The following is a 19,507-nucleotide window of genomic DNA, read 5'->3' as shown; positions in this document are numbered from 1 at the left end:
TAATTACTATAATTCCTTCATGAGACATGAATGCACTATAATGCAGAACATTGTACAGGTAGTTTATATTTTACTAGATATTGCTCAATTAAAGTGAGCAGACAAAGAGGCCAGTCTAAATCAAACCCTAAAACTGAAAAATACCTCTGTAATGGTGAGCTAAAAGTTCAGAACTGTATCATCATCTACATTTGTGGACGCTATTGATTATATATACACATACATATATATATAAATGATAGTGTAAACAGGTCAGGGCCTGATAGTGGTATCAAGCTATACAACAAAGCTGGTACAGTATATTAACACCGAGCTAAAAGACTATATTTCAAACAATGGACAGACAAATACAAACATTTATTAATAAAATATTACACTGTGTTAGTGTACTATATATTCTTTGTTATAAAGTAAAGGCAACTTCAAATAACATTTAAACATTTCAGGGGAAAAAAAAAAAAAACAGCTCAATAATCAGTGATATTAAAATGCTGCTTTTCCACAGAGCCACTTGTTTATGACTCTGAAAAAGAAATTCCCCTTAAAATGATGCGACAAAGTGAAAACGGTTATTGTATTGTGCGTTATAGTGATCAATTACTGTGTCCTTCCTACCAAATATTCACATTTTGGCTTTTAGAGGTACCATGTTGATAGAACAGAGGAAGTGTTCCAAGGTGGAGAGGTATTCCTGGGGATGGGCACGTAGATGCCCAGCATGGATAGACTCCTTCCACTTCTTACTGGTCACTGTGATCCCCTGCTTTTTCCAGTGCTCCAGCAGCTTTAGTATGGTCTCAGGGTCACACAGGGCATCGTTGCAACAGAAGTAGTAAAGCGCAGGTGAGGTCAGAGGCGTGTTCCAGAACACGCCGATGCTCTTGTTGAAGTAGTCCACCGTCTGACGTTTAAACACATGGAAGTAAAGGAGGCTGGTGCGCTTCACCACAGGCTCCAAACGAGGGAACAAGTGCTTACTTAAACCTGGAGTATATAAGAAGTGCAAAAATGATTAACATCAACTCGGGTTATCAAATATTCAAGTTAAAGGAAAAACTAGTAACGGATAATGTGGATATTTTTGTCTATGGCTGAATGTCTATCTATTACAGTGGTCCTCAAATTGTGAGGCGTGCCCTTCTAGTGGGAACAAAGATATGGCTCTCTTTATTTTTAATGCTAATTGATGTTCTTGATTTATACCTTTATAATTTAATAAATTCAACATTTTTAAACTTGAAGTATTTCATTGCAATTTTTTGGTGTGATGGAGGACAGGTGAGGCTTGAAAATCAACCCTCTCTAAAGCGGGGAATGGCAAAAAAAGGTTTAAGAACCACTGCTCTTCTTCTTCTTCTTTCGGCTGCTCCCTTTAAGGGTCGCCAGAGCAGATCACCCATCTCCATACCCCCTTGTCCACTACATCTGCCTCTTTCAACCCCACTACCTGCATGTCTTCCTTCACCACATCCATGAACCTTGGTCTTCCTCTTTTCCTCCTTCCTGGTGGCTCCATCCCCAGCATTCTCCTACTGATATACCCTATGTCTCCCTCCTTCTGAACATGTCCAAACCATCTCAATCTCACCTCCCTCACATTGTCCCCAAAACCTCCTACATGCGCTGTCCCTCTAATAAACTTGTTTCTAAACCTGTCCATCCTCATCACTCCCAATGAAAATCTCAACATCTTCAGCTCTGCTACCTCCAGCTCCACCTCCTGTCTTTTATTCAATTGAGAACCACTGCTCTATTGAGTCTAAAGCGTTAAATGCCTCTTTATTATTTCTAAAGTGCACCAAGCTCTAGAAAGACTGTTATACCAAACACAGCGAGTAAACACAGTATATAAACACCCCATGTGAGGTTCAGCCCAACAGTGTGCCAAGGGAATAAAAAAGTGGAAAACTGAATTAAAATGAGTAGATCTTACTTGGACCACTGTAAGAAATATGAATATCTAAATATATAATATATAATATATAATATATATATATATATATATATATATATATATATATATATATATATATATATATATATATATATATATAAATACAAACATATTTCCCATAACCAACATCTCTTCTCATCTATAGCTGTACCAAATTTTCCAATTCAAGTTTTTTACTATCAGACAGTCTCATTTCCATTTTGTGTAAATACAGTATTGGGATCAAACTCAATTATAACTGATATAAACCATCATTCTGTTTACTCTTTACTCACCTACAGCCATGTGCTCCAGTGAGCCGATAACCAGGCTATCGTAGATCTGTCCTCTGACTCGTTCAATCAGGCCATGATACCGCTGACTATTTTTGGCTACGTGAACGAGCAGCTGAGCGAATGTGTATCCTCCGATGGAGAAGGCATGGACCAGCAGAGGCCGATTTGAGAAGCGCTTGCTCTCCAGCAGCTGCAGCACTTCCGCACTGTGCTCCAGACCCCAGCGAGGCCACAGGAAATGAGCCACCTTGCTCTCCACCACAAGCACGTCAAAACCTCTTCTAAAGTAGATCTCGCAGTACTTGGCCTGAGCCTGAGGCCTTGAGCCAAGCCATGGCAGCAACAACAGCAGCGGCTTCACCTGGCTACTGACTGCAGGGGTCACTGTACTCTCATTTGAATAGAAGGTGATGCCCTTCCTGAGATGGTGAGTTGTTACGCTCTTCAAGGGCCCCTCACCGAGAGGCATCACACTGGGAGATCTAAAGAGAAGGAAACATTGAACTCAAAATCAATATTCTCGATATGCACTCTTCATATTGAAACCACTTACAGATAAAATAAATAACTTATTATTATTACATTACTATTTTTTTTTTAGCTTTATTTTTTTTATATATATTTATCTCTACATTTTTTATTATCATCATCATCAAAAAGAGGACATCAATAAATAACAAGCTCTAATAACCAGAATAAATAAAATGTTTTACATATAAATAATAAACCCATTTGTTTAACTGGGGTTGTAAATTTTTTAAGGGGTCCCTGATCGATCAATAGACAAACAGACAAACAGACAGACAGACAGACAGACAGACAGACAGACAGAAACAGGTAAAAACAGGTAGATCGATCCATCAATCAGTCTTTCTATCTACAGTCAAAAGTCTGAAAACTTGTCTTAGAAACAGATGCATGGTCCTTTTTTTCTATGCAACAAACAACATAATTTACCAATATGAAAAGTTACTTTGTCCAAGCAAATATGTAAATGTGAAGAAGCTAAATTACATTTTAAGAAAAAAGAATTTCCTTCAGCAGAAATATTTTGCCATGCTCTTAACAAAACCTTGCCAAAGGCGTTCTTCACTAGTTGCATAACCTTTCCAACCTTGTGATCCAGATCATCTCAGAGCAGTTCAATAGGATGAAAGTGCAGTGACTGGCCAGGCCATTCCATAATAGATAACACACCAACTGACTGCTCTCTAAATAATGCTTACAGAGCATGCACGTATGCTTTAGGTCATTGTCCAGTTGAAGTATGGAACGTAGCCATGCCGGTTCAGTATTTCTTTCACCTGAAATAAGTCTCCGACTTTCCCTGCTTCAAAACAATCCCAAACCATTAAGCTTTCACCTTTATGTTTGAATGTGGGACATCTCTCCTGTTCTTTGTCTTACATAAGTTCTTCTGTTAGAGACAAATATAACATCTGTCCAAAGAACTTTTGTCCAGTTATTCGGTGTCCAATTCCTGTGTTTTTTTTCTTCTTTTATCTTGTATGTTGCATACAAATAAAAGGGACCTGCATGTGTCCAAGAATGATAGAACTGGGTGTTTCCAAACTTTTGAGTGCCTATCCATCCATCAATCCATCCTCCATCCACTGCAGAGGTTCTCAAAAGCTCTTAGTTATTCTGTAGTTATTATAATGTAGCATTTAATGTATATAAAAAAAAAAAATCAATCTCTACAGTGGCCATTTATTCAACTTTTGACAGCAGTAACATTGATGCAGACTGTTTATATGAATTATGAGTGGGATCTTCTATTATTATTATTATTATTATTATTATTATTATATTAAATCGGTAAAAAATCTTACTGAAAATACATCAAATAAAGCCATTTAAATAATTAATAATAAACATAAACTAACAATCTTTCATACTTAAAGAAAGCACAGATATATAATATATATATATATAGTTAATGTGTATGATAATGTAGTATTTTGCCCCACTTTCACTATCAGCTTCACGGAACACAGTCAAATGTGTCGCTTTTCTACCAATAATACGGATTATAACTGAGTCAAAAGGGGAAGTAATCAGAAATGATTCACTTTTTAAACATTTTTACTGCGGGAAATATAATTTAGGTTGTCGAGGGAATCATTTTGTGGCCATCTTGTATATCGTAAAAGTTCTCCAGAAGCTGTGCTAGCGTCGAGATGTACAAGGAAAACCTTCATTTCAACCTTCAAACAATTAGATATACATATTTTATATTAAAATTGTAATTAATGCAAGCAACAGAAATATTCTTACCTGCGTGTAATGTTAAATATATATATTTATATATTCAAATACCAAACATAGGACAGAGGATGTTATATGCTAGCTATATGGTGGAAATGTGTGTGTGCTCCGCCTACACACACACACACACACACACACACACACACACACACACACACACACACAGCCATATGACAGTGCAGTACTGAGGATTAGAGGTCAGTGTATAGAGCGAAGATAACACTGTAGATAAACTCAGAGATCAGAGTCCAGATGTGCGAGTTATATGACTCACTGCAAGGTTTAACATTATTTAGGTTATTTATATATATATATATATATATATATATATATATATATATAATAGACACACATGCTAGATTGTGTTATACTTTATTAAATACCTGTGGTTTGAGACAGACGGGCACAAAATCCGGGAGACACCATGTTTATAATAAGGCTGGAGAAAACCAGGTTTCAGTCTGGAGGAAAGTTCACAGCGAACTACTGCAGCCATGTTAAAGCGTTACAATTTCAGCCCGAGGCCACGCCCACAACACATAGCCACGCCCACGAACCCGGAGGTCATGCTATTATGTCATCTTTTTTTTTTTTTTTTTCCCTCCCATCATGCCATCTGTGCATTATAATGTACAGCAGAGGTGCTCACACTTTTTCACTTATTCAATACATTTATTATTACGAAGTTACTCTGATGACTTGCACTGAATAGAGTCAGCCAGGGTTGCATTATCCAGATCAGGGGTCAACAACCTTTTTGAAACTGAGAGCTACTTCTTGGGTACCATTGATGTGAAGGGCTACCAGTTTGATACACACAGTTTTCAGTTTAATCTGAAATAACAAATTTGCTCAATTTACCTTTTATTATATGTTATTAATAATAATTAATGATATTCATCTATGTGAAGACACTGATCATGTTAATGATTTCTCATAATAAGTATCAACAATGATTTAACAAAGTAGGAAACAGTTATTTTTTAGGAAAGGCCCGCCAGCTACTTATGTGGTCCTTGTGGGCTACCTGGTGCCCGCAGGGACCACGTTGGTGACCCCTGGTCCAGACAGTAGCCACAAGCAGACTTCAAAATGATCATCAGTCATGTTCAGAGATGCAAAGTACTTTACTGTACTCAAGAAGGTATCAGTACTTTCACTCTTTAACTTTTGTACACAAATATCTGTACTTTTTTTTTACCTCTTACATTTTTAAACCAGGCTTGTTACTTTCTATCTATTTGGTGACATAATCAATATCATCTCATTGTGCTTCGTTTATAGCCCATCAACCTATTTCTTGTCATTGCACAGCTTTTTCAATCTGCCACTGGTGTATCATTTCCACCACAGACGTAGACTAGTTTACAAAGCTAACAACGAGCAAGGCAGAATTTAATACCAATATATTATTATGATGTGAAGTTCAGTTAGCGTGACACTAAAACAGGTAGTAGTAGTGGCTATTTTTACTTAAGTACATGTCAGAGCCCAAACTTCTTTACTCTTACTTGAGTAAAAAAGTGTAGTGAGTATTTTAAAACATGAGTACCTGTACTTCTACTTAAGAGAAGGATGTGTGTACTTTTGCCATCTCTGGTCATGGTGAAACGGCAGTGGTGGACGAAGTACATCAAATGTACTTGAGTTAAAGTAGAGATACAGTAGGTACAATATTACTTTAGTAAAAGTGCTTCATTTAAACTTTCACTTAAGTAAAAGTACAAACGTTTTTGCCATAAGAATCCAAAGTATTATGATTTATTCTGGCTATAATGTTCCATAATGTTCCCCAGCTTGGCGATACCGGGGCTTGAACCCCAGACCTTCCGATTGGCAACCCAGCCCCTTAACCGCTGGAGCCACCACTCTCCCTATTCCTATTATAATTTTTATAACAAGATTATTTACTTAATCAACTCAGTATATTGAAAAGACACTAATGTTACTCTTAGCACAAAAAAATCTATTGCCAACCTCTTATATCTTCTGGTCGGAGTCATTCGTTCTTTTTGCACATGACTCCCATATATATATATATATATATATATATATATATATATATATATATATATATATATATATATATATATATGGGAGTAATGTGACAACTCGAGAACACTCGAACAAGAGGATTTATGAGATAAACTACAGGTAGTCGTCGACTTATGACCACGATTGGTTCCGACAGACCGGTCGGAACACGACTTAGTAGAGTAGGCTATATGTACAGTACTGTGAAATGATGTTATAAAAATCTTTAAGTAGTATTTTATCATAATTTTCTTTCATTATTGTTACAGTGTATATATCATCAATTTCTTTGTTCATTTTATGCCATTTGTATCATCTCTACACCATTTTGTTTCTTACTGTCGTAGCGATCGTGGTCGTAAAGTCGAATGATTGTAAGTTGCATAGGCCGTATGTCGACGACTGCCTGTACTGAGTTCTGTTTCCTGTTCTTAACCTACAGAGAATTTGCGATGCTTTGCTCATGCGTGTCCAGCATAAAATTAAAAATCACTCTTTTAGACCATTCGTTCTTTTGTCACACTTCAAAACTAACAAAACTTTCATGAACGACCCATCACTAACCCACATAAATAAGTGGAATCAATTCATGGATGATGGATGGATAGATGCCTACCTACATACCTTCCTACCTTCCTACTTACCTACCTACCTTCAATCCATCCATCCATCCATTTATCCATCCATCCATCCATCACTTTACTGCAGAAATTCTCAAACCTCCTTTTACATTCCTACTTGATTACAAAAGTATTTGCATTTTGCATAAATATGAAAAGTCCAAGTACAGATCTGTGAGAACTATATTTTAATAATTTATGCAGTTTGTTGTATGGTGAAGTCAGTTCCACTTAGCCACAGTCCAGACAGAATTGCTTGTTGAAATGAGTTGAAGTATGGAATGGTAGCCATGTTGGTTCAGTATTTCTTTTATCCAGAATAAGTCTCCAACCTTCGCTGTTCCAAAACAACCCCAAACCATCAAGATTCCACCTCCTTCTTTGGGTGTGAGGCCGTCTGCTAACATATACACTACACTGTTCTCTGTCTTATATAAAGTTATTTTATTAGTGCAACAAATGTCAAACTTGGACTCATCTGTCCAGAGAACCTTTTCTCTACTTATTCACTGTCCAATTCTTGTGTTTTTATTTTTTGAATATTTTTAATAAATGTTTGTGGTATAAAAGCAAAAGGAACATGCATTAGTCTCAAAAATACTAAAATAAATGTTTAAAAATTTTGAAAGGCTATCCATCCATCCGTCCATCTACTGTAATGCAGACATTCTCAAACCTCTTGGTTAAAAGTGAAACTACCCCTTTTACATACCTACTTAATTGAGTACAAAAGTAGGCATTGCATTTCCATTTGCATGTATTCTATTTTAATAATTTATGCGGTTCAGAGTTCTATTCAGAGAGAGGTTTCTATTGTTAGAGGCACACTGTGAGAGAACCCCTACCCAATGCAAACTCTTTCCCAGACCCACTGGATTGTGCTTGTGGTCTCATGACATGTATATGTATTCACTTTAAAGCATTGAGGAACTAAAGGGAAATCTGAACATTTTTGAGGAAGAAACACATATGGGTGTTCTCAGGGGTCTGTATACTTTTTGTTAGACAGTGTATGTTCTCCTGAAACTATTCTAGTAAGTCACATGGTAAACACTTTTCAGATCGAGTTGCAGACATATTTGAAAAAAAAAAACAGTCTTACGATTTATAGTAGCTTTGATTAAATAGATGTTAAATTTCAGTCCTATTGAAAAATAATAAAAAATAATTATTATTTTAATAAGAACAACTGGACACCTGGTCATTTATACACTTATACATTTAATGTGCATAAAATCATGCAGATACAGGACAAGAATTTTTAGTAATGATCACATCAAACATCAGAATAGAGAAAAGATTGGGATATTTGATCATTTAATTGTGGTGAGTTTGTTGGTACCAGATGGGCTCGTTTGAGAATTTCAGGAACCGCTGATCTCCTGGGATTTTCACACGTAACAGACTCCAGAGTTTACACAGAATGGTGCGACGTCATGGAAAACATTTTATCTGAAACATAACAAAGCCCTACTGAATACATGAATGTGAGTTTTACACATCACATGAAGGGTGCAAAGATTTTCACTGTGCATGCTATAGATATACACCTGTATTGTGTCCTCAAACTGGAAGACTTTACCTCCTGTACTTTTGAAATAGCCATTAATCATGTTTGCAGCCTCTTTTAGTGGTTTATTCCGATCACATTCTTCTCTAAATGGCTACAGATGAGATGGTGTTAGGAAGGTTTGATGGTCAATGATCATCTCTATCTCTAAACATTCTGCCTGAAAAGGAAATGATCGTGAAGACGTGACCTCCATGATATCTTCCAAAAAGGGAACTTCTTCTACATTTGTTTCATGCTCTAAAGCCTTCTGAAATGAGATTCTTTTTTGTTATATTGATTGATTATGTTCATACAGGTGTATATAGTTCTCCTACAAGTTCCTACAAGTTCCTGTGACAACTGTTTTTTACAAAGCTTTTCTAATTAAATGCACAAGAAAGAAAGAGGTTGTGGGAAAAGACACACAAGAAGAAAATATAAGAACAATAAAGACAGGGAAAAGGTCAGGATTCGAAATGTCTTGGGCACATTCATCAATACCCCCAACCCCCACAGCTTCCACACTCATTTGCTGCTTAGTCCCAAACACCATGGATGTAATATAAATGTGTAAGGAGGTGCACATGGGGACCAAAAGAATGACCTTTATCAGAGTAATTGAGCCAAGACAGATGAATATCAGGTTCAAATAAATGACTTGAATTTTTCTTTAACTAAACATTAACAGTTAGTCTCACAAACCCAAACACCGTACAAGGGCTAAAATAACCCAAGACTGTTCTATATGTCTCTAATCTTGGTCGATTTGTACACCTGAGCAGGTTTAAACTCTGTCAGGTTTTTTATTAAATTTTATTTATTTATTTTTAGAACAGATGCCCAAACGTCTTCTTCCAGACAAAACTTAGGTATTATATTTTGTCTCTGCAGGGTAGCACATAATGTCCTGGATAAATATCCACTACAGGGCATGTTTATGTTATCAGTCATGGGTCTGTTTGCAAAATCCCACTTCAGCAGGTCTCTGCTAATCGCTTGCTTAAGGTCACTCATGCAGATGATTAGCAGAAAAGGAGCCATTGGCCTGGCCGGGAGTCAGGTGGCGGATCACGGTGATGTCATATGTTTAACCAGCTCGTCATTGCCCTATCCCAAAGCCCCTTTTAGTTCTGGCTCATTTGCTTTCTTCCTGTGCTTTTAAACAGTGGAAAACCAGATGCACCGATGCCATGAACCACAGTGCAATACATAACATGTCTAATTATATAACAGTGGACAAATACAATTCTGTAATATGTTAATATAAAATACCACAATTTGAACAGAAACTGAAATTGGTATATCTAATTAAGAAAATGTAGTTATGTATACATTTATTTACCAACTGTATTGGTAGACTAAACAATAAAATAGTGAATATAATAAATAGAAATGTGAAAAAGTTTATTCCTCATGTTAGGTAACATTCATGCTTCTTGTATCTTTCCAAAGTAGGTCTTATTCATTTATTTTTTTTATTGTTTTGTCTCAGGCTCAGTCTTTAATTTATCTAAATCCTGACTGCTCTGTCTGACCACATACAATGACTAAATCTATCTTCACATCCATTACTCTTATAACGACTGTGGACACTGTGGAGCTTCATAAAAGGACTTTGAATCATTTCCAAAATCATTAGGCATTCGGTTCAAACCAGAATCTTTAAGGGACTCATAAAAAATATCTCATGAAAAAAAGAGTGTATCTGTAATGTATGAACATATGAGGCATGTTGCAAGAGCATGCGCTTCATGTGTGACCTATTTAGAGCCATAGAGCCAACCAATAAGCATTAAAAACCCAGGATTGGGTGTGTTTCAATGCACAGGTAGGCAACAGGGATACATACACAAAATTAAAAATCAGTCCAAAGTCAAAACCAGAAAGTACACGAAAGCTAAAAGGCTAAAAAGAATAAGGTTTAAAAACAAAAATCCAGCATTTGGGAAACAAATCGAAAACAGGACACAGGATGGAGACAAAAACTAGACAAGTAAAACTGTCCACAGCAAGGCTATTCCTTCTCGCTACTAATCCCTATGTCTGAAATTCCTTTCCAATATACTTCAAACAAGAATAAAGCTTTTGAAGAAAATAATTCATACATTTAACCTTGCTGTGACCTTGACTCCTTTTGGATAAGTTCTAATCAGTTCATCCGTTGATTACAATAGCAATTCCAAAGACATCGAACATTTCGTTTCAAACTCTTTTTTTGACTAAGAAATACAGGGATGAACCAAAAATATAATGCCTCCACCAAGCATTAGATCATGCCGTGGAGTTGCCATGGAAACCCCAATGCAAAGGGGAAATCCGTGACTGCATCTATTTGTGGTGGAGTGTAGATCAGATACCAAACTTAAAATGTTTCTTGGTTTGTCCCCCGGACAAAAAAAACCCTGCAGTAACCCTTTTATTTAAAAGAGGGTCAGTTGTTTAGATGGGACGAAGGCAGATTCTTTTATTTATACTGCTGTTTCTTCATTCATAATTTCAATGTTCAACCTCGGAAAGCTCCTCATATAAGCCTGCATACGTTTAAGCCTGGAGGAAACTCTGAGCATAATGTGCAGTGATTATCTCTCCACTATGCTGATGCCTTAAGAATAACAGGGTGTGATAAAAGTGCAAGTGCTAGTGGTTATTGGCCGAGGCTAAAACACTGACAGCCACACAGTATCTACTCTATCCTGGGCAGGAGCACTGAGCAAGAACCAGGATTATCCATTATTTGGACAAAAGTTTGTGGACGCCTGGCCATAAGATTCCTACGGGTTTTTCCAACATCCGATTTCACATTAGTCCGAATTTGCTGTTGTAATAACCTCTACTCTCCTGGGAAGATGTTCCACCAGATTGTGAAGTGTGCTGTTGGAAAATTGTGCTCATTCAGCAACAAGCGCATTAGTAAAGTCCCCCTTTTGATATTGGTGAGGTGAGGCGGCCTGGGTGCAGCATTCCAATTCTTCCTAAAGGTGTTTAATAGGGTTGAGATCTCTATAGCAGGCCACACAAGATCTTGCACTCCCATGTAAACTATATCTTTATGGAGCTGGCTTTGTGCACGGGGGTTTGTTTTTCCTAGTTCAAGTAAAAGAAAATATAATGTGACCACATCCAAAGACATTCTATACAACCGTGTGCTTCCAATATTGAGGTAACTGTTTGGGGAAGAACCACCTACAGAACCACATACCTTTCTTCATATAATGAAGATACCATTCCTTTATAGGGCTCGATACATGCACATATTCACATACACATGGGCAAAATAATTTAGCATAACCACCAACTGGGAGAAGGGAGGAAACCGAGGAGCCTGGAGGAAACCCATATTGACCTGAGGAGAGCATGCAGACAGTAACTCAAATTTAGGTTTGAACCTGGCACCTTGAACCTTTGAGGCAACTCTGTGACCCATCTATGTTTATTTTACCTAATGTATAACTGATCTTGTGCTCTGTGTGCTTTCTTAAACTGACAAATTGAACAATAACAGAAGAAAGATTTCATTTGCATGCATATGAGTAGGAAAAAGAAAATTCCCTTGTGATAGAGCTCTTTTGTGCAGCGAGAGGTCTTGCCTTTTTATTCTGCAGTTTGTTCAGTGAAGTAAGACGAGAGGAAGTCAAACACCTAGAGGAGCTAATCCACTCTTGGCAGAGAGAGAGACAGACAGTGGAGCTCGGATCAACACAATTGGAGAGAGATCAGACACGTACAGCGTAAGAGCGTTGGGGGAAGTGCAGTCAGATAGGGGGTGTGTCAGGCAGTGTGTGTTTCTGAGAGAGAAGCTGAGGCAGAGATGGGGTGTGTGTGAGTGTGTGTGGGGAGCGGAGCACGAGCCAGTGCACTAAAACTCGCACACATGCGCAGGAACCGACAGAGACGGAGACAGCTTTTCAGCAGCAGCTAAGAGATTACTCCTTTCATCTCCATCCTTCCTGGGGTGAGGCCCTCTCCTTTAACTTTAAGAAATCTTTAATGCGCATGTGTCTTTAATTGCTGCTGGGTTTGAGAATCTATAGCACTGGATCCAGCTGTTGAGAAATAGGTCCAGAGCTTGGTCATGTGGATCATATAAACCTAACCATATATCATTCGGGGAATGAGTGCTGAATGAAGAGAAGATGACCAGAAAATGGGGAATGACGCTTTGAAGGAGATAAGGAGAAACCCAGGTTTGAGGTTTCTACCGCAGATGGCTCAATGCAGAGCTTCTTTTCTCCGATAGGATACCTGGTATTTCATTTTTTAAATCGACATATCTATAATGTAGATATTTTGATACAATATCTAGAGGACCAGATACGGTAGCTTTGCTTTTATGTGCATCTCTTGTTGAGGATCAATCAATAGTCCTGATTGGGATGGAGTGGAAAACCTAATTCACATGACAAATCAATGCTTATAAAAAAAGACTGATGAGGATTGATAGGACTTCGGGTTGGAACTTCAGGACTGATCCAGTGATTTAGAGCTCTCAAGGACATCTCTATTACGACAAAACAGTACTGCAAACTGGGGCACGCTGCGAGCGAACGTTGCCAGGAGAAATATAAACTGACCAGAATATAAACGGAACAGAGCTGACAGCTATGTGAAGAGTAAATTCAAGGAATACAGCAGCATTTTTTTAAATGAATCTCTACATTCAGCATCTCTAGCGTATGTGCTATGCAGTTTCTCTGTTCTGAGAATAGAAAAATAAGTGAGTATACTCACTATTCAGAATATTCATTTATATGCACTATTATATAATAATTCTATATTTCCAGCCATAGACGTTATTTCACAATGTCATTTTATCTATTTAAAAAGGACACAACCCAGGTTTGGTCCCGTGCTTTTTTCTATATTTTTCTGGTAATTAATCTAATTACCTAATTAAGAAATTAGCTAGTGAGTTCCTTAGTTGAAATGAGTGTTGGAGCAGGGAAAACATGCAGGTTTAGGCATTGTTTCCCCAAAAAAGGGAGCAAATTGTGTCTTCCAAATAAAAAAAATTGCATGCATTTTAAGCACCCCGACAGCTGCCCTTGATTACAAGTGAGTTCTGATTGAACAAGTTTTCTGCTATTTTCTCAGCTCAGAGAATAGTCTTTAGTCCTGCTTGTAACTGCCTAATCACTCCAGATACAGTAGATTAAGATTTTTTCATACTTTCTTTAAGCTCATTCTTTTCTACTTTTTTTTCATTTCAGGTTTAGTGCCAGAGAAGTATTGGAGACCTGAGATGGAGCACAATAGGACACAGCTGTAAGCTGTGATCTCTTCAAGAGGTTGCAAGCATGATCCTTCACAGTACAAGATTCATAGTTATTCTCAGCCTGACTTTGTTTAGCAGTCTACATGCTGCATATCTGTCTGGGGATGGAAGAGAGCAAGCATGGACACAGCCAAGTCCTGTTAAAAAGCACAAGCAAGTCTATCCAGCTGGCATCTTACCATGGAGCAGGAAGACATCAAAAGCCAATACAGACACCACTACTCCAGCAGTCACACAGAGCTCTTGGTCAGCTACTCATAATGACATTAGCCATTCATCACTAACCACTTTATTAACAGCACTGGACGCATCTCCCTATCTCGACTCAGAGATCCAGAACAATGTATTCAAAGCTTCAGAGTATACAACATCTCCTGACCAAAGGAGAACTGAAATGAGGCTAAGTGATACTTGGGTATTTGGGGAGTCCATAGCTGTTGCTCAAAGATCAGATAAAACAGGGCTGAAACAGACGCAAACCGACGCACTGACAACTCTACAGAACACCAGAGGAATGATGGAAGAGTTCTCTAGGAGGCCACCTCACCTTGGTACTATTTCTCCCAAAGGTAAAAATTCTAATGTATTCAATTTAACAGATATGATTAAATATAATGACCCACAATAACGAAAGGACACAAAGCAAGCATAAAAGTACACAGAATCTGAAACACTATACACTTATAGAAAATAAGTGTTTTTACAACCAACTCCTGAGTTGGAAATGTGCAAGAAAATGGCAAATATATCAATTAGAAAATAATCTATTGATTGAGGACACTGATTTGCCTGCTTGGTTAATAAGCTGTCAGTACACTGTAGTGGTGTGTTATGGTCTTATGCGCTGCAGTGTACAATCAGTATTCCAGAAGCACACAAGGGAAATTCGTCTCAGCGAGGGAGGGGCAGACCATGCTTCATGAAGACACACTTTTCTCTCTTGACTCATTTTAATTTCCGTTTGATCTCAGTTGCTATTTAGAACAAACAGATTGCTGTTTTTTGAATTGACTTAATAAACCGATACAATAACAACACGATTTCATGATGTTTGTGAGCACAATTTTGTTGTAGATTTTTTTCTTGGTTCATATTTAATTCAGATAGAATGTTATATTCCATATCAAGCTATAGATTAGTCGAAGTCTCTAATCCAGTGACGCCTTTGAAATTAGACTCTATGCCCAGTCGGACAGACAGCTTGGACAAAGTGCATGAAGGTCCATACGAAAAAAATGACAGTCTGGGTTCCTTGAAAGAAGAGACGTCCAGGCCGACTCCAGGATTGACAGCACGCGCTCTTCTTCCAGGTGATTCTTAGCACTCACTCTAATTACACTGATGCCTAAAAGGCTAGTAAACAGTACACAGGTCAAGTAAAAAGGCACTATGTAGTCCATCCCTAGCTTAAGGAATAATGCTGATACAAAAGATTGGCTTCAAAACACCAAGTAATGCATTTGATGCAGAACCTTCGATCAATAAACAAATTGTCAATATGCATTATTGATTATACATTATTTACACTATTTATTATACTTAGTTTTTTCAGCCAGTGACCCCCATTTTACAAAGTAAGGACAATCAATTAGGATAAAGCTGGTTTCTAGTCAATTTGCATTTGCCTGTTAAATATCTCAGATAAGCGATGCACCTGCTTAGTGTGCCACATCCTGGTTTTTAAATAGTTACACGAATGAGAGCAGCACTAAGGTCAATGACTCCTAATCTTCACTGTGTGTGGAAGACTGCATGACCCATTTTTTTCAGTCCTACTTCCACATCCCTCACTGTAAAATAGGCCAGCTAATTACCAAGCCGAAGTTTTTTGCCTTCCAGCTCATGGGCCTGTTTTTAATCACGAAACTGACAATTGTTTTAGGACATTTTATTTTTTATTTTCCTTTTGGATTTGAACCTTTTTTTATTTCGTGAAGGGGTTCCCAAGTGGTACGGCCAACATACGATTTATAAATGTGGGAATTAATTCGGCAATGAGTGCAATGCTCATATTAGAAATCTTTTATGCAAACAATTTATAGTGATGTGAAAAGTGCAAATGTTTCTAATTATATACCTTTCCTGTATTTTCAGGCGTGCTTTCACTTGATGAATGGAATGAAGACTTTGCTGAATCCTCATCCCAACCTGACTGCAATATCGACACCACAGGGGTCTGCAACTCCTCGAACCCTCTCTGGAGCCTTGGTCTCCCTGACAACCTTTCCAATACCCTGACTCCTGCTTCCCCGATGCTACCTCCTCTGAATATGACCCCACCTCCTTCTATAGTAACGACCCAACCTTTTTTGGTGCCATTATTTTCAGACTGGAATGCTGCAATGGCAACATGGGGCCTGGCATGGGAGCTCCAGGTATACGGCCTGGGCTGTGTGTTCTCTCTAGTGGCCGTGTTGTCAGCGCTAAGCTTATTGTGCCTCCCTCTGTGTCAGCCTTCTGGCTGTGCTAATTTTACCCTTCTGCATCTCCTCCAGCTGCTTATTGGCTCGAGTCGGGCTTTCTGGCTCATTTATGACCCCTATGGGCAGAAAGAACGCCTTCCTGTGGCCTGGGCACGGGTCCTCCATGAGGCCGGTTACCCATGTTTAACTGGAGCCTTTGGCATGCTACTTGTGCTGCTTTCTCCTCAGCTCCTCTCACAGAACGCACTGCGGCGGAGTATTTGCTGCCTGGCCGCACTCATGCTGCTTCATATGGCCACAGTTATGGGCACAGTGGGCATATTATGGATTTTCCCTTCCTTCCCTGTCATTTCTTTGCTGCCCCCTTCAGCTTTTCTGGTTCTCTCATGTCTCCTCTCAACTTCATACCTGCTGCTTTACTGCTGTGCCCGCATAGAAGCCAAGCACATCTACAGGCTGAGGGATAACTCCCCCGATCGCCTTGCCTGCCAGGCCAGCCAATGGCCCCTCAGTGAGGCAGGTGTGTGGGAGCGAGCAGCCGGAATGGGACTGTTCTCAGCACTTTTCCTCCTGGCATGTGCAGGACTCCGGCTCTTTGCCATTCTGCATGTGCTGGGACTGACTGGCAGCACGTTAGGGCTCACGCCCTGGCACTGGTGGGTCTTTCAGCTGAGCTGCAGAGTATGTGAGGCATGTGTTTGTCTCACTCTAGCTCTCATCCTCACACATCCTCTCCTCTGCTGCGGAGTAGCTCATCCCAAACTAAATCACTGGAGCTCATGGTTCAACAGGTCGTCCACCAGAAACACGATGATCACCAAACCCCAAATTCTGTCAAGTGGCTGGACCAAGAAGACTGGAGAAGCATTGCATGAAAGCATGTCACAGCATGAGAGTGAAAGTGTGCCACTTTATACCCTAGCAGAGCTGCCCATCGGAGAACCAGAAGGCCTGGACCTTAACTATCCCCGCAGTCCTCAGCTTGCCTCTGCTCAACTTCCTAAAAATGGACTTTTGCTATCTCAGCCCTCTTTTGTGAGCCTGGACTGTGATTCAACAGTAGATCTGAGGCCTCCATCTCCAATAGACTTAGGACGAAGCATCGATGAGGCTCTGAACAGCGAGGCTTTGTTCCATCGAAGCTTGTTTAGCTCGTCCAGACTGTCTCTCAGCACACGGGGACCTCCAGATGGCCAGCCATGCAGAGGAATGCCTGCAGAACCATCCCTGTACCGCACTGCATCATGTGGGGATGTGGATTTACCTTCTGCACCATCACCACCTGTACTACGAAGCAGTGCAGCATGGAAGGCCTCGAACTTCAGCTCCTTACGTGGAGGAACTAGAAGTCATGGAGGTCAGGCAGCTTTTTATACTGGCTTTGGCTCTGGGCGCCACAGTCAGAAGCAATACCAGGCTCTGGGCTCACTTTCTTCCAGAGAGTCTTTGTATGATCAGCAACACATTCGCACACAAGCTGACGAACTGGCTGTGCAAGCCGAATTCATGAACGTCTGCAGACAGATAGATGCACTGAGTGTCTGCAGTGACACCATTGAACTGTAGGTTAATAGGACACATCAGGATCAAGTGGAGTGGCTCTGAAGATCATCTAGAGCCTATGTCAGTGCATGAGACCTAATCCTTTGAGAGGAAATCTGTTGGAGATGGAACACTTATCTTCAGTTTGTATGAGCTAAATAACTTAAATCAAGTTTGCAGACTCTTTGGAAAATGTCACTGCAGTGGTTTTGCTGCATACCTTTAGGAAAATGGGTGAAGAAAAAATATAAAATCTGAGTTAGTCCTGGACACATTACAGTTTTATGGCACCATAAAATGTACGAGGAGAAAGGAAATTGGTGGAGGGATTTAATTTCCATATTTCACAGAATCTGGATTTCTTGATGAGAGGAAAAAAGCTTCTGTGCCTTTTTTTCAGTTGTCTGTTTTCTTCATTTTTCTGGAAGCAACATTTCAAGCAATTTATTATTCAGCACAGAAAAGAAAAGCTTACTCTCTCTCTCTCTCTCCTTTAAAAAACAAAAACAAAAAAAAAACATTTTTTCGATGGCTGTATGGGTTTTGCTCCAACGGTGTACCTTCCTATTGTGTTGCACATGCAAATATAAACAACTAATTTGCAACTTTACCGCACAAATGGGAACGAATCAGAATACATTTGTACATACAGTATATATTTTGGCAACATTTAACTGTCATTAAATTAAATACAGAAGGGCTTTTCCTCCAGCAGCAATATGTCTACATTTAGCACTTTATGTATTTGTGGAAAAGATGAGGCATCACTGAGAGTGAAGTGTGCTCAGGTGTGGCTTTACTTGTCATAATTACTTGTAAGAAAAAGCTTTTTAAGTGAGTATGTTTGTCAACTTTGTAATACTAATATAGCAGCACCGGTCAGTGCATGTATGGGTGGGAGATAGTTTTTCAGGGTTTCAGGAATTACACAAGACATATATGAGAGAATTTTATCCTCACTTTACCTTCCATTCCAATTTTTTCTGTACTGGGTAGAGTAGCACAAGTCACCAATGCAGCTGGGTTATATAAGTAACAGGTCTATGAAAATGATAAGCTTGGCTGTTTGTGGATAAAGGAATAGTGAAAAAGTGGATGAATGTACAAATTAATAAACAAATCTTTACTTTTAGGATTCGAGACCATGAATGTCATGATCCATCACATTCTCTGATGCATTATGTATTTATTATTATTTTTTCACTCAGTTGCTTTAGAGCATTTCTCAGATATTCTCAGTTGCTTGGATCAATGCTTTGGTACATTCATTTAATGAATTGTGTACAAATGCCTGCTGTTTCCTACATTAGTTTGTCATTTTGATTAAAATATATTATATTGGTTTCACCTGAATAGTCCAACTTATTATAAAGGCAATGAGATGTTCATTAACAAATACTTACTTTAAAGAGATAAACTAAAGATTTTGAGAAAAGTACAGACTTTTGCGAGAAATTAAATGTATTGTGCTGTTTGTACAAATTGTTTTAAGAATTTACTTACTGATTTGCAAATATCAAGGATGATTTAAGAAACGCTCCAAAGCAACTGAGAAACACTAACTTTT

The 19,507-nt window shown here is 38.7% G+C and overlaps 2 protein-coding genes across 4 annotated transcripts; one reads left to right on the top strand and one right to left on the bottom strand.

The window, feature by feature from the left end:
• Positions 1-338: 338 nt before the first annotated feature.
• Positions 339-5,025, bottom strand: LOC310731859 (transmembrane protein 53). 2 transcript variants are annotated; one of them, XM_083551817.1, is made up of 3 exons: positions 4,881-5,025; positions 2,230-2,711; positions 339-984 (listed from the first exon to the last, which is right to left on the bottom strand). In XM_083551817.1, exons 1-3 carry the CDS (start codon positions 4,991-4,993, stop codon positions 623-625), a joined length of 957 nt encoding a protein of 318 aa, XP_083407943.1. In that variant the 5' UTR covers positions 4,994-5,025; the 3' UTR covers positions 339-622. The 2 variants fall into 2 exon arrangements, with proteins under 2 accessions (XP_083407943.1, XP_083407944.1); XM_083551818.1 differs by lacking the exon at positions 4,881-5,025 and adding an exon at positions 4,507-4,647.
• Positions 5,026-12,163: 7,138 nt separating this feature from the next.
• prrt4a (proline rich transmembrane protein 4a) lies at positions 12,164-19,070 on the top strand. Of its 2 annotated transcripts, XM_083551767.1 has the most exons (4): positions 12,164-12,655; positions 13,911-14,544; positions 15,151-15,285; positions 16,070-19,070. In XM_083551767.1, exons 2-4 carry the CDS (start codon positions 13,998-14,000, stop codon positions 17,962-17,964), a joined length of 2,577 nt encoding a protein of 858 aa, XP_083407893.1. In that variant the 5' UTR covers positions 12,164-12,655; positions 13,911-13,997; the 3' UTR covers positions 17,965-19,070. The 2 variants fall into 2 exon arrangements, with proteins under 2 accessions (XP_083407893.1, XP_083407892.1); XM_083551766.1 differs by lacking the exon at positions 15,151-15,285.
• Positions 19,071-19,507: the final 437 nt, after the last annotated feature.

The sequence above is a fragment of the Silurus aristotelis genome, assembly GCF_946808225.1.
Source record: "Silurus aristotelis genome assembly, chromosome: 10".
Classification (NCBI taxonomy): Eukaryota; Metazoa; Chordata; class Actinopteri; order Siluriformes; family Siluridae; genus Silurus; species Silurus aristotelis.
The sequence above is the reverse complement of the archived record's forward strand: the minus strand, read 5'-3'. Positions and strand labels throughout refer to the sequence as shown.

Excerpts from the sequence above, each read along its gene's own strand:
- LOC310731859 (XM_083551817.1), bottom strand. The coding sequence starts at position 4,993 with ATGGCTGCAGTAGTTCGCTGTGAACTTTCCTCCAGACTGAAACCTGGT. Across the intron at positions 2,712-4,880 it reads CCGTCTGTCTCAAACCACAG|ATCTCCCAGTGTGATGCCTC; the intron begins GTATTTAATAAA and ends CCTTCTCTTTAG. Across the intron at positions 985-2,229 it reads ACTGGAGCACATGGCTGTAG|GTTTAAGTAAGCACTTGTTC; the intron begins GTGAGTAAAGAG and ends TATATACTCCAG.
- prrt4a (XM_083551767.1), top strand. The coding sequence starts at position 13,998 with ATGATCCTTCACAGTACAAGATTCATAGTTATTCTCAGCCTGACTTTG. Across the intron at positions 14,545-15,150 it reads TGGTACTATTTCTCCCAAAG|ACTCTATGCCCAGTCGGACA; the intron begins GTAAAAATTCTA and ends CTTTGAAATTAG. Across the intron at positions 15,286-16,069 it reads AGCACGCGCTCTTCTTCCAG|GCGTGCTTTCACTTGATGAA; the intron begins GTGATTCTTAGC and ends CTGTATTTTCAG.